The 15,209-nt window shown below is 36.2% G+C and overlaps 1 protein-coding gene across 2 annotated transcripts; it reads left to right on the plus strand.

Annotated features, from left to right (window-relative positions):
* The first annotated feature begins 1,640 nt into the window (after nucleotides 1–1,640).
* LOC147394301 (protein PHYTOCHROME-DEPENDENT LATE-FLOWERING-like) lies at nucleotides 1,641–14,668 on the plus strand. 2 transcript variants are annotated; one of them, XM_086454382.1, is made up of 13 exons: nucleotides 1,641–1,983; nucleotides 4,239–4,320; nucleotides 4,405–4,475; nucleotides 4,618–4,695; nucleotides 8,087–8,167; nucleotides 10,085–10,234; nucleotides 10,747–10,845; nucleotides 10,921–11,864; nucleotides 11,961–12,130; nucleotides 12,207–12,346; nucleotides 12,950–12,988; nucleotides 13,081–13,119; nucleotides 13,561–14,668. In XM_086454382.1, exons 1-13 carry the CDS (start codon nucleotides 1,828–1,830, stop codon nucleotides 14,545–14,547), a joined length of 3,036 nt encoding a protein of 1,011 aa, XP_086310508.1. In that variant the 5' UTR covers nucleotides 1,641–1,827; the 3' UTR covers nucleotides 14,548–14,668. The 2 variants fall into 2 exon arrangements, with proteins under 2 accessions (XP_086310508.1, XP_086310509.1); XM_086454383.1 differs by lacking the exons at nucleotides 1,641–1,983; nucleotides 4,239–4,320; nucleotides 4,405–4,475; nucleotides 4,618–4,695 and having other exon boundaries at nucleotides 8,098–8,186.
* The last annotated feature ends 541 nt before the right edge of the window (nucleotides 14,669–15,209 follow it).

A 15,209-nucleotide genomic window follows, 5' to 3' on the forward strand; every position in this document is an offset into this window, starting at 1 on the left:
CAAAGACCAAATAACCTTTTTGGTTTGACTAAACTTTTTGAGAAGGGCATTCTTGAGTTTTCACAAAAGAAAAGTTGATCCTCCAATTAGATGATGCATTGGGCATTGGGGGCTTATGAGGTATCAACATGTGTCATCTTATGAAGGGGTGAGAGAATGGACTTAGAGTGGGTTTGGTATTGGACTTAGAGAATGGATTTTGTCTTGGGCTTAGGTTGGACTTGCTTTGGATTTAGGATATGGACTTGGATTTTGGACTTGGATTTGGATTTAGGATATGGACTTAGGTTTTGGACTTGGCTTTGGATTTAAGATATGGACTTGGGTTATGTTGGATGAGGAAATTGACCTTGGTTATGGTATGGGTGATGGAGTGGTGAATGGAGAATGGTTATGGGTTAGGGACAAGGTTGAGCATGCAAACTATATGACATGATGTATGTATGCATGTATGCATGAATGATGATGCCAAGTGGCAATGCGGGTTCGTGATAGGCTTGAGTTCTTAGTTGGAATCAATTCGAGAAAATTTGAATTTTCCTACGGGTTCGTGCAAATTGGGGTGTCTACAGGTAGAGTTATATTTTAGTTAGAATTCTATTAAATAGAGTTATTATTTAATTAGAACTCTATTAGGGTTTTGACTTTTGGTCTTATTTGATAGACTTTAAGATTTTGACTTTAGTCTTAATTGATTGATTTTAATATCTTGACTTTAGTCTTACTTAATTGACTTGAATTTTGACTTTAGGCTTATTTGATTGACTTTAATACCTTGACTTTAGTCTTGCTTGATTAACTTTAATTTTTTTGGAGAACCCCCCTCTATTATATCTTTAATTCTTTGGACCCCCAAATGGAGGGGTCTTTGAATAAATATCTTGGCAACCCTCAACAATTTTGCCGAGAGGTTGATTGATCGATTTTTTAGTTTAAATTTTTAAATTAATTTTACTTATGCTTCAATTTAATTATTTAATATTTTATTTACAAATTTCGAAATTTTTAATTATGAAAATTGTAAAATTACCGTTTGGCCTTAGGAGAGGACTTTTTGCATTTTAAGTCGGTTTTTGATGTTATAGGATGTTTTAGAATCAATTTTTCGTAAGGAATTCAATGAAAATATTGGTTTGTGTCATTTATGAAATTTTTTATGTGGAATCATTGTTTTCTTATAGTGACGGTAAAAATAAATAAAAAATCGATAGTTAGGTATCGAACTTAACCTTCTAATGTGAATGGCTAAGACTTGATTTGAGGTGTTAGGGTAGGAAGAAAAAGTAAAAACTTCTATTGAAACCTTTCTAAATACAAATAAATAAGAGGAAGAAAAGAAAAGGACAAAGAGAAAGAAAGATGATGAATACGAAGAAGAAAAAGAAATGGGTTCTATAGGCTATGTATGGGGTGTGTGCAAAGAGAATGATAATACTTAAGTGTGTGCGTAAAATATATTTGGTGTGTGCAAATAATAGTAACCTACATTAAAACATGAAAAGACACGTGTAATTGAACGAGGTGGGTTCTACCAAACTTTTGAAGCGCGCTAAACTACTTAAAAGTATTTTACTAAAAGTTCAAAATCGATATTTTATAGGGCGAAAGTTCAGACCACATCAGCTACGTGGTTAGGCTTCATGGGAATCTACAGATGATTAGAAGCATAATGACGTAGTGGAGAGAGTTTTCGTAAACCTAGGGCACTGTGCCATCCCATCCCATCCCACTCTACCATTCAAACCAAGCTCCTCCGTCTCTCCTCTCCTCTCCTCTCCTCTCTCTCGTACATCTCGCTCTCTCACTCTCTCTCTGTATATATACAAGATGGGGGTATCTTTCAAGGTTGCTAAGGTTGGAACAAGGTTTCGTCCAAAGCCCTTTTTGATAGACGAGAACGATGATGGTTTCAAGGATAAATCTTCATCGCATAGAGAAGAAGAACAACAACAAGATACTTGTTCCAAGAAGAGTGTTAATGAGGTAAAATAGTTTATTTATTTTTAATTTTTATGGATTATTATTATTATTATTTTTTTTTTTGGATGAATATTGTTGTTTGTTTTTGGCATATTTATGTTATTATTAGATTGCTAATGTAGTTCCGTGGTGGTTTCTTCCCTAATAATTTATTCAGTTAGGAGACGAATTGCATGTTGTCTATAGGGCGACTCAGTGATTGAGAAAGAATTTTGGTTGAGAATTTCTCTGTGGATCATTTTGTTATATGGTGCTTGACGGGACTCTAGGTAATCGATTGGTCTTATGATACGAACCCAGTCAATACTCCGAAAAGAAAAAAAAAATTATATTTATATTTATATACCGTAAAAATATATACCTTGGTGTTAATGGTGCGGGATCTATTTAGGATCACAACATTCCACCATAGTCTGTACCTGACATCGTCGTTTGTCCACATTGGCACTTTCAATTCGCTACCCTCTTTTTGGGTTATCCCTTCCATTAAACACCCCCCCCCCTCCCCTCCCCTCCCCTCCTAGTGTCCACATTGTGGCGGTTTTGTACCCTTCTCATTGGTCCCCCAGGTAGACCTTTCCCCAAGTCACTCCCCTGAGGTTTGAATCTGGCACTCAATGATGGCTTTGATATCAAATTATATGAACCCAACCAATGCACCAAAAATATTTAAATATTAATGCTGCGGGAAAGTTAAGTTCACATCTCTTTATGTTCATAACATACCACCACACTCCACAATTGATGTCTTCGGTGACCCATTGTTGTAGCTTCCATTCTGCTACCCACTTTTCGACACCTAGGTAACCACTTCCCCATGTTGGACCTTCCATTAATGCCTCTGGTGCCCATTTTGTGGTGGTTTTTATTTTGGTACCCTTCTTTTTTGGTCCCCAGTTAACCCTTACCCCAAATTGTTTTCCTGAGGTTTGGACCTGACGCGTGGTAATGGCTTTAATACCAAATGATTCAAACCCAAACAATACACAGAAAATACCTAGGTGTTAATGGCGTAGGAAGTTAAGTCAATATCCCTTTCAGATCGTATCAGACTATGGGTATTTCAAGGGTTTATTTAGATTGCCAATTATGAAAGAAAGGGCTTTGTTTTGTTACAAAACAGCAATCCTAACTTCCATTTAAACTTGGTTTGATAAAACAATTTCATTAGTACAATTATGAAAGAAAGGGCTTTGTTTTGTTACAAAACAGCAATCCTAACTTCCATTTAAACTTGGTTTGATAAAACAATTTCATTAGTACAATATGACATTCTTTTCACCCATTTCTTGTTTTTTTTTTCCCAAAATGGTTCAGGTTTTTTAGGGATTGGAAATGGAAACTGCATTTAGTAGTATTTTGCTCTTAGAAAGCTACCATGCATGAATTCATTTTCTTCAAAAACCACTTATTTTGGAAAATGTCATCTAGATGTTATTGCATTTCTTGGGGTAAAGTATTTTCTCAAGGACTTCTCTAATCTCAACAGACGTTTGACACACAATGTCCAACATACAGTTGAGACAGGAAGGAAAACACAGGTTTCCTAGGGATCAATACAGTTTTCCTAGGGATCTGTAGTTTTAAGGTATCCCTTGGAATATTTTCCCATCTCAGCTGTATGTTGTGCGTCAAAAGTCATTGGAGACAAGAACTTTCCTTTTCTTAAACTTAAGGTGGCAATTTCTGCTTTGAGCTGTTGGTTTGTCTTGGAAAAACAAAAGGAAAAGAACTTTAACACGGCACCATTGAGTATGGAAACAAATATATTTACTTACAACAGCCATTTAGCACAGAGATGAACAGTGGCAAGCAGTAAAATTTATGCCAGTTTAGATTTTATAAGCAAACATTATGGTTGCTTAGAAAACATTTTAACTACTCATTTGATAACCATTGAGCATGGCTGCACACATACGCACAAAGGGAAAATTGATAACTCTATTCATAGAAAGATATTGTGGTTGCTCAGACTTTTCACATGAACAGCAGACTTCCTCTGATTATAAAGCAAGAGTTCCTTAATTTTGACGTTATATATCAATCCTCTGGAAGGGGTTGGAGTCACGGACATTTCCGTTAATTATTCTTTACAAGCGTAAGTTTGTAAACTATTCATGTGGGGGTTATACAAGTTTTTTCCACATGTTTAGCTTCAATCTCACTTGCTTTAGATTTTTATGGCAGACCTTAGTTATCTATACTATTTATTTGCAAAATTGAAATTGGAATCACAGGACATGTTTCATTTCATGTAGGGTGGTTTCATTGGGGTAATGGATCATACTGCTGATTATTCAAATTCATTGGTTCAATCTGGACTGCACCAAGTCTCACGAGGTGATGTAAACTTCTGGCACAAAGTACAAATGCAATAAAATGCTCATTTAATTTCCATCTTTATCTCAAAAAGTTGTATGACAGATCCCGAGGTCGAGGTTTCTTTTTCTCTAAACTTGTTCCCTGATGGCTTTTCTATCGGAAATCCTACGGAGGTTTGTTGGGAAATTTGAAGCACATTGTATCTTTCCATTAATTTTATGTTATTCACAATCATGTTATACTGTTCATAATCATTTTTTTTCCGTCAATCATTTACTATTGGCATTATATTGACTGACTACGTTTATTCAAAAGGGGATGCTTTTGCCGTTGCGCCAAGGTGCACCCAAGCTGTTGCTTCCTTACAATAGGGCTTCTGAGACACTATTCTCTGTATGTATAATCATTGTTTTCAAGCATAATTTGGTTATTTTCTGCTGCCCTGTTCTTGTCTTCTCGATGACATAAAGATGCAGTTGCTGCTTACGAAGCTTCAAGGAATTATAGTTTCTAATTATGTTACCAGGTTTGCTAATAAAGTACCAAATTGCGAACTGGTACAAACCGAACCAGTTCGAGGTTTGGTTTGTAGTGGGTTCGTCAACATGAACGAACCTTAAGAACCCCATGTTTTGGTGAATTTTAGAGATGCTCCCACAGTCTGGTCGATATTAGTGATAACCCTCCTCTTGGAAATCCCAAGATTTGATCAAATATTAAAGATATATATCCTTTGTTTTCAAACTGATAATACGCCCCTTGACATGAGTCTTCTTTTATGATATTAATATAAATGACTTAAATATTCTCTACGAACTACCTCTATGAACTGGGTTCATTCAAGAGTGCTGAACCCCGGAATGTGAACCCAAATTCAAACCGAGCGAACCAGCATACTAGGTAACATAGGTTTTAAACGCCAACATTGATGGATTTAGCATGTTCGTAAAATTTGTAGTTTGTCTCTGTATGATTCAAGCATTTTAGAATGTGCTGGTGAACCTAGGACATAGAATCCCATCTGTCATTTGGGGTGGTAATGGGTAGTCTTAATCCTCTGGCCCAAACGGAGCCCATTGTTTTGTCACTAGTCATATGTTAGCTCTGGCTTAACCCATTGGAATCTGAGATAGTTTCTATTGTAGCCTGGCTGGCTTTGGTTTAACCTCAACCTGTTGGCCACGATAGTTGTCCCTATCTGACTCCCCCCACCTTCCATGCTGTTTGGGAGATAAATTTAATTTAAAAGGCAAAAACAGATGCAGATAGCCATTGTAGGGGAAATGGTAATTTATGAAAGTGGTCCCAAACTACAAGAGTGGTGCTCAACATTTTAAGATCGGCAAGCCCGTCTACTTCTGAATTTCCTTCCACCATGAATATGCAATGTTGCATATTTTGACTTTCGAGAATATTATTTTCCTTATTCCAAATATTGGGGTCTTCAGTGTGAATCATATTTTGTCATTCAACTTTTTCTTGAGCCTTATCTTTAGAAGGAGCTTATCTTTTCTCACTAGCTCCATCCATGTAATTTTTGGCCTTACTCTCTTCTGTTTAGACCCTTCAACATGGACCAAAACAACCAATCAAAAGAAATATGAACCAGAACCCTTTGACCTTCATTGTATATGGCCAAACCATCTTGATCTACCTTATTTTATCTCCAGTTGGGTTATCCCTAAATTCCCTCAAGCTTATCACTTTTGATCTTGTCTTTCTTATTCTACTGCATATCAACCTCAAGATTTTCATCTCTGCTACAATATTGTTGTTCTTTACATAAATGGGTTTGGAACTTAGTCAACTTACAAATTCCTGATTGACCCAAATCCTGTGAAACTTCCATTGGTGGGGTTGCACCACTTATTGCTGCCTAGGCCCCTAAGCAAGCGCTCCATGGTTGCATGCTTGCCAATAATGAGCACATACATATCTGTGCATAAATTTATAAGAATATTTTCTTTATTAAGCACATTAAACTTATACAATATATACACGTGTATAGAATAATACCATGCAACAAAGGAACATGTGTTTTGGTGTATGACAATGATATGAAGTATCAGAATTTAGAAATACTGATCCCCACATACCTTATACGCAGATTCTTTCATGCAATTTGATCTTTAATTAAAGAAATTAAAAAAGATACTTAAAATGGAAATTAGAAAGGACACTCTTTCACCATTTGATTTGAATTTTAAATTTGGGAGTTCATTGACCGTCCAATTTCAAAGTCTTAGATCATGCCAAGAAAATTATTTATTTTCTTTTTCCAAACCGAATCTAGACCATGAACTGAAGAGGTCTGAAGTGTCATTTGGACCAAGCAGTACACATGGACCAGATGAGGACCTCGGTCCAGGCTCTACATGGACCTTCAGTCCATGCAGCCTCCAATACCTTTCTTTCCAATAGCATCATTAGTTGTTCCATCTTTTTGTGATAAAAGGTAATGGTATTTTGGTCTAGTGTAATGGAACTTTTGTAACTGTTAAAAATATTGTTTGGATTTCTGTAAAACTCTTTAAAAGAATTTAATATTAAAAGATCAAAATATACTTAAAGATTTATCACCAAAAGACAAAACAACTGAGGATGTTATTGGAAAAGAAAGTATTGGAGGTTTTGTGGATTGATGAAGCATATAATTTTAGCATTCCTTATATAGTAGAAAAAATGTTTTTAGATAAGCCAATGCATGTTACAATCATATAAAAACAGTGTAAGATATTTGAATTGATTAAAAAAGTGTGCATGCATGTGTTCAACAACTGAGTATATGACGAAATGTTCAATACAATATATTTTTAGAAAATGGAGCGTCCTTGTCATAACGGTATGATACAATTATTATCATACATACACACAAATATGTGTATGATAGATGAAGGATACATTAAAAGTTGAAAATTTTACAACTGATCTAAGGAGGTCGAGGAGGACTACCATGACTCGTACAATAGACAAATTAAAAAAGAAAGAACAAAGAACCTAGCGAGCTACCCAACTCCGTCATAATATGATCCTACTTGAATACAAAGCCCTCTACATTCCTTATAAGACTTAAATCAAAGAAACATGATAAACTTGATCATCACCATCATCGTCATCTTTCACCTTATTCCAAGTATTCGGATCGACAACAAAAATCAAGAACAAGAAAATTCAAAGAAAATCAAGAAAAAAAGAAAAAGAGATGGGATAGAAGGATAGAATCTTAGAATCACACCAAGAATGATGGAGAACTCACTTAAAGTAACTCCATGAAAGAAACTCGTTCTTTATTCATCAAATTCTTCGTTAAAAAAAAATCCTGATACAATATATATAAAAATATAAATAACCTAATTTTTTAAACTCTCTCTTAAATTTTCAACCCTTATAAACTTAAATAAAAGACAAGCTAAATTTACTAAACAATCCCTAAACATTATACCAAGTCTAGGATCATAGGCCAACAAAACATGAAAAAAAGCCAAAAAAAAACTAGAAATAAATCTCTAAAACAGAAAACTAAATAAAATAAAATCTTCTCTTCAAGCTTTGATGTCCCTATCATCAACACACACCCTTTTGAGGAAATCAAATCGAAATTCATCCTCATATGTTTTGGAAACACGGACGATTGTGTAATTTATCTGCTTTAAGTTTATTCTATTTACTTATAAAAAAAAGTTTATTTGAAATATTTACCTAAAATTTGGAAAGGATGATTTAGATTCTCTTTATAATCTAATTTGCCATTATGTTGTCTTTTCACGAACCTCATTTATTTTAGGCAATTGAGTATGGATTTCTGCCTGGAGATAGTTTTGACGATATACCCTGCAAGTATGTTGATGGAACTATTGCCTGCGAGGTGAGCTAACATCACACAGGTGCTTTATTGATTTTTATCCAAAAACAATATTTTTATGGTCATTTGAGTAGAATGTGTGATTTTTTTTATTCCTTCCCATAGTAATTAATGCAAGCAATCCCTTTATTTGGATCTTTTCTATTAATTGAAGAAAGAATGATATGAATCTCAAATTGATATATCCATGTCCTTTTTTATCTTTTTGTTAAGAAATATATCCATGTCCTTGATATGCATAAATAGATGATTCTTCATATTAATAATTTGTGTGGTCAAGGTCTTTTCCATAAAGTTCTTAATACAGTGCATCCTTACATGTGTGTGTATGTACATTTCTATGACTTGTGTATGCGTGTGTGCATGCATGTGTATCTGTGCATCTGCATGTTTATTAAAACTTTTATGTTTATAGATAGATGATATGTAGAAGGTGCCAACTTGGTAAGTTGTAAAGTCTGGTGATACCATAGCCCCGGAATTCTCTTATTTTATGTGAAATATATTATATTTTCATTGAAAGAGAAAGGAAAATATGAACCTACCTTTTTTGTTACAGTGAATTTATGATTCGACTATGTTGATCCTCCCGATTCTACGAAATAATTTACTGTTCAAGATCGGTTTTAGGATCAGAGAATGCTATAAATACTTATGAAGGCTTCATTGTTTAGAATAATAGAGAATTTACAGATGCTTTTGAGCTTTCTAGAGATTGAAATGGTGTGAAATCATTATCTTGATGTGAATACAAAGTGTATAATGGTGTGGAAGGTGCCAATTAGCTAAGTGGTAAAGGCTTGAGGAGAGTCGATCTCATGACCTAGGTTCAGATCCCGTTTACCTCCATTGACCATTTACCTCTTGCTTGCTTAGCAAAAAAAAAAATTGTAATGGTGCGAATTCCAAGTTACTTTCTATCTTCTTATCTTATTTCTTTTTTACCGTTATTTTTTCTAGTGGTTTTTCTTCTTTCTATCAAACTCTAATTCTTTGACCTAGTTGAACCAGTCCCCCATGTCCATTGATATAGCCGAACCCCATAAACCCTAGATCTATATCAATCGAACCCACCTAGACCCAATTCTACTAACCCTAACCCTTTCTACCACAGCAGAACCTTCCTAGACCTCGATCTTCCCTAATACCAAAACTCACCTAAACCTATATCTACCCAGCCAAAACCCTACCCATCTCAAAACTACCCAAGCTCACCCTAACCCTAGTTTTACACCAGCCAAACCCTACCCCAGCCTCATTGACACCACTGAAATCTCTTTTTTCAGCCCCATAACATCCCTACTTAGCCATATGTACCCTATCCAAACCGTCTCAACCCCACTACAACCCAGCCAAACCTCATTCTCATCCCATAAATCTCAGTTGATCCCTTTCACAACCCAATAATTTTGATTGATATCTGCTGCTGAAAATTGCTTCTAAACTTGTGAATATTGCCTAAGTTTTAACCCTAATACAATTCCTTTATTGCTGACACTTGAGCCAAAACTTTTCATTGAAATCCTTTGAGTGTATTCAGTGAATTTAGTTGTGTATTGTTTGAAACCCTGGGCTAGTGGATGTAAAGACTTCCCCATTGGAATTTCTCACTCAATATTTTGAGATCTGGCACTGTAGGATTGCAATTTAGGATTTGAACTTATCTTTTAGTTGCTTATTAGATCCTCCTAATTATTTATGGATAGTTTTAGTGTTATTTTATTTTCTTTATTTTTCTTGGTAATGTGTTGCTTGATCCAATTGCTTCATATTAGGTTACTTAGCACAGTCCTGCATTAAGAACAGTGTACAACATCTGACACATTAAGCCGGCCTTGTTAACCCTTATGTGTGGAGTGCCTTACAATGTCATATTTTATGACTCTAAGGTCAATAAAAGTGAGAAAATTCTCTATGCAGGTTCGAGATTACAGAAAAGGTGTGCCTAAATCAGGTATTACTGGAAAACCTCCTATCGTTCATAAAGTGCTCCTACAAATGTGCACGGAGAATGTCGTCAAGGATATCTCATCAATCTCAAATGATTCCTGGACTTATGATAATTTACTGGTAAGCTTCCATGCATGGCAGGATGATTAGTTTTTAGGGTAGATTACACTTTGAACCCCTGTGGTTTGGCATAATTCCATGTTTTCCCCCTAACATTTTTACAATTACACTTACCTACCCTTTCACACATGGTATTAAAGTTCAGATGTTATTTTACTATTTTACCCTCACATTTTATGATTTTTTCTTTTTTGTTAAAAAAATTAAATTTCAAAACTATAAAAAAAGATCCCGAGTAAGCATCCACAAACTAACCCATTTTTTCACAGTTATATTTTGTATATAGAAAAATAACATTTTTAAAAAGTGTAAAATCGTCTTTATAAAAAATTAAAATAATTTTTAAACTGTTTGGTTGACAGAAAGTAGATGCAGGGGGGGGGGGGTAAGTGCAATTGTCGAAACGCTTGGGGATTAATATAGAATTACGCTAAACCATAGGGGGTGAAAGTGTAATTTACCTTAGTTTTTAACTCGTGTGTGGTGCTCTCTTATAATCATTCTTGTATCAGACACTCGAGTCTCGTATTCTTAAATCCTTGCAACCAAAGCTTCATTTGGGCCCTACACCATTGCTTGAAAGACTTTGTGGAATGCCAGTTTCAAAAAAGGTAACATGCATACATTCCAATAGGAATTAATGTGTTAATATGTGTAAGTTTCAATAATACATGCAATTGTTTCAGCTCAATCTAGGAATGTTTGGGGGAAGAAAAAGGACGAGGCAGAACAATGCACAAGCAGCTAACCTCATACCTAACAATCTGACCCATGGAAACGATATCTCTGGTTTCCATGTGCTTGAGAATTCGAAGTCTCATTCTTTGTTAGAGTTGCGATCTGCTGTTCCATGTGTTCAACAGAATTTCTCAAGGGCCTTCCAAAATACAGAGAAAAATAGTATTCCGCAACATTCAATTTGCTCCAGATCACTTTCGACAGCCACCACTACAATTCTGTCAAATTTTGTTTCCATGCCTGAACAAGATCTCACTAATTCTTATGTTCACATGAGATATCCAAGTGCATTGCTTATTGGAAAGAGGGGCAGAAGTGAGGCACATTCATCCCACTCGCCTAATGTCAAGAGACCAAAACAAAAGCTGTTGGACTTGGTTCAAGTTCAACCGAAAACAATTCTTGGAGGGGTCCCAAGACTTGAGGCTTCGATGCCCTCTTATCTATCCTGTAGGGGAGTGCAATGCAGTGTAAAAGAAAAGCTGACCAAAACCGATACATTGTACAAGCCAGAGATGGGGAAAATCAAAGATGGCCATCACATAATGGGTGAAAAAGAACAATCTAACCATCTTCAATCACAAGTGCAACGGTTCATTCCTCAGGTTTTTGCTTCGGGGACGGTTCATTCCCCAGCATCGTCACAATCAGGAAACTTTTCTGCAATGCCTGTTGTTGGATTGCGGGAAAAAGATACTTTGAAACGGAGGTCTAATTCTTCGAAAAAAACTCAGAGTGGAGTTGTATCTCAAACAAGTGTGAGCAATGTCAATGGTCCATTCAGTGCTAATAGCCCCTCAACTGGGACTTCCCCTCTGATCTTATCTTCAATGACTAAAGGCCACAATCAAGTCTTTGATAGGTTTTTGGAAATCAAAAGAGTGTCCCAGAGGTTCTATTCGAATTGTCTCCTATAGCCTTTAGTCATTATCATCTCTGTAATCTTGCAAGTATTTTACGTTAACATTTCTATTTTCCACATTTTCAGGCGTGGACTTAATTTAAAAAAGTGCAAGCATGATCGGTTCCTTCAAAGGAAGTCATTTTCCCATGTCCCTGACATGCTTGCTTTCCAGTTGTCAGAGTCCAAGAAAATGAGTCTCAACGTTTGTAAAACTAGGGTTATGGTGTTCACACGTCCGAGACATGTCTACCAATGTAAGTCTTTCTTCATTAATTCATTTATTGTCGACTGCAGCTTATCAACCATCTGCTGACCTTTCTGGCCACCCAGGTAATGATATACCCATCATTGTTAATGAGACCCAGAACCAAGTTGTCATATCGGAGAAGTCTAAAGATGGAATGGTTGATGTGTGTGTTCTGTATGGAGACGAAGAGGAGAGCGACCCTGTACTGGCTTTGCCTATTACTGTGAGTTCCTCTTAATGACTATTACGACAAGTTCTTAATTACATAGTTTAAAGTTTCATAATGTTTTGAACATTTCGGTCAAAACAGAACAAAACATTGAACCCCCAACATTGAATATTTTGAAGGACATACAGTGGGTCAGATAAAATCTGAGTGATCCGAATCTGAATTTAGCGGGTTTGGTTCCTTGGAGTAGATCCGAATAACATGAATTCTTATAAAATAATAGAATTATAATGGTAAAATAGAATAGTATAACAATTAGAAAAGAAATATAGCAAAAATAAATAAAAATGAATGGTTCAAAATTATCCAACCCAAATCAAGTAATTTTGGTCTGGTCGGATCTGGATATGGGTTTAGTGAACGCAAAATGGTTTGGTATGGTTTTAGTTAATAGGATCGATATGGATATACTCAAACCCAGGCCAAACCCGACCCATTTAAGCCCTAATATTTCGGATTGTCTCTGAATATCTCAGTCGACCGTCTCTGGTTTTTTTCCTGACCAAGATATTGCATCGAGACGAGATTTTGAACCTTGTGTACTACTTTACTTTCCTGATGGGATTAATAGTTCTCATGCATCTCTTTCTTTGGCAGCATTCTGCAGACCTATTTACTACTCAGTTCACTTCATTGGTAGGTCTACAACATTGATTTTTTATTTTATTTTAAAGAGTCTGTTAAGTATTACAGCACTGGTAGGCTTACAAAATCTCTCTCTTTGGCAGCATTATGCAGACCTATTTGCTGCTCAGTTTGCTTCATTGGTAGGTTTACAACATTAAATTTTTATTAGGTATTTTAGAGATACCCCCTGTTAAATTGGTGATATTAGGTTTACGTCTTTTCAAAATGCAAGATTAAGTTTCCCACCCTTGACCGTAAGGCAACGCTGCTTTTTTTTATGTTTTTTTATTTTTTAGTTTTTATTTTTATGATTTAAGATTTATCAGTGAAATTTTGATTTTTTTCCTAAAATGCTCTTCAATTACTTAAATTACTAAATCAAAATTTGGAAAAAAAAATTACTGTTAAATCATCAAGGAAAAACAACCTTAACTTGCAGTCAAGGGGGTAAACCTAATCCTGCATTTTGCTAGGGGGTAAGTCTAATATAACCAATTTAACAGGGGGGTATTTGGAAAATACCCTTTTTTCTAGTTTTTTTATTTTAAAAGTGTCTGTTAAGAATCTTTCTGCTTGTATAGATGAAGCGCGAAGGCTACCAACTTACTGATGATCAAATACAACCTACTGATGCTTCTACTATTAGACAGCCAAGTGGCGCTACTAGTGTCACACTTGAGAATGGAGAGGCCGAGGTATCCCGAACACTGATTTCAGGCAATTCTTCTACTATTAAACAGCCAAGTGCACTTAAAAGTGTCACATCTGAGAATGGAGAGGCCAAGGTACCCCAAACACTGATTTCAAGTGAGTCACCCTACATGCTTCCCATAGGCAGCAATATCTCATTTCTTAACCCTCAACAATTGCGGTCCCAGATATCCTCCATTCTCATCGACAACACTTGTAATTCATTGGGTAATACAGGAGTTCATAGAGGGAATCAAATGATCGACAATCATCCTGATCTACAATTTCTGTTACAGCAACGACAAAGGCAGCAACTACTGCAGAGGAATGTGGGATCCAGAAACCTAGTTGGTATTGGTTCCATGAGTAATATTTTGGGCATGGGAGGAAATGTGGGTCAGATTAATACCCTTAGCAGCCAAGTCTCCAGTTTTGGCAACCCGAGTCAGAGCCAGGGAAGGGGAATACTAAGTGGACTGTCTATGGGGTGGAATTCTTCTGTTGAAGGGGTTGGTGGAACGGTGACAGGAAACAGCCCACCGATGCACGGTGGGTCTGTATTGGATCAAGCAAACAGCAGAGGTGGCATGGCTCAATTGCAATTTGTGGGTATGACACCAATGGGGCCACCAAATATTTCAGCCACTAACTTCAATAGGAACAACCAGCAGCAACAATTACAGACATTTCCACAGATGCTGCGACAAGAACAGCTAGACCAGATGCAACAGATGAGAAACATGGTTAACGTGCCTGGGCAAGTGGGTTTGTCTCCAACTCAACAGATTAGTGGACAGAGACAGATGAGACTGCAGACGGCACCACAGCAGGGGAATGCAGCAGTCAGTGTCATGACGAGTCCTTGGAACCGTGGGTAGCATCATGAGCTCGCCCATTTAGTTACAGGCTGCTGTGACTAAAAGCAATGGTACAGTAAGCATTAGTTGGGTAATGGAGAATGGATTGTTATTACAATTATTATTATTATTATTATTATTTTTGGGGGTGGCGGGGGGGGGGGGGGGGGGGGGGTGTTAAAGTAATATAGTAGAAGAGGACGGAGCTGCCATAGATTTTTGTGAATACTGTGATAGTGCGAAAAGTGAATTGCACATTTTAGTCTTAATTGCTTTGTTTAAGAAAATCAGTAAAGTTTGTTTAAGATCTCTAGGATGCCAGCCAATGGTATTTTGATGTGAATGACACTAATACCTCTGCACTAAATGATTATTGTGGCATTAGATGATTGCAGTTGTTGAACAATTGACCTCTGAGAATGACACGTCTCTTAAGGTCTAGGTCAACAGTCATCTTAAGTCAGATAAATGATCATTCAAATGTGGTATTTGTATCGACAATCAACAAAATCAAGAAATAACAGTGGAGTTCCATATTAATGATTGATCGGGACATTCAATTTTTCATGTTTGAGGCCGTAAGACTACTTATAATTCATCAACGCTCTTATTGACCACACTATCATAATTTGTATTATGTAAGTTTGTTGTGCTAATTAATAGGATGTTTTATTTAAATTATG

The sequence above is a fragment of the Akebia trifoliata genome, chromosome 9, assembly GCF_017979445.1.
Source record: "Akebia trifoliata isolate Shusen 1 chromosome 9, ASM1797944v1, whole genome shotgun sequence".
In the NCBI taxonomy this organism is placed as follows: Eukaryota; Viridiplantae; Streptophyta; class Magnoliopsida; order Ranunculales; family Lardizabalaceae; genus Akebia; species Akebia trifoliata.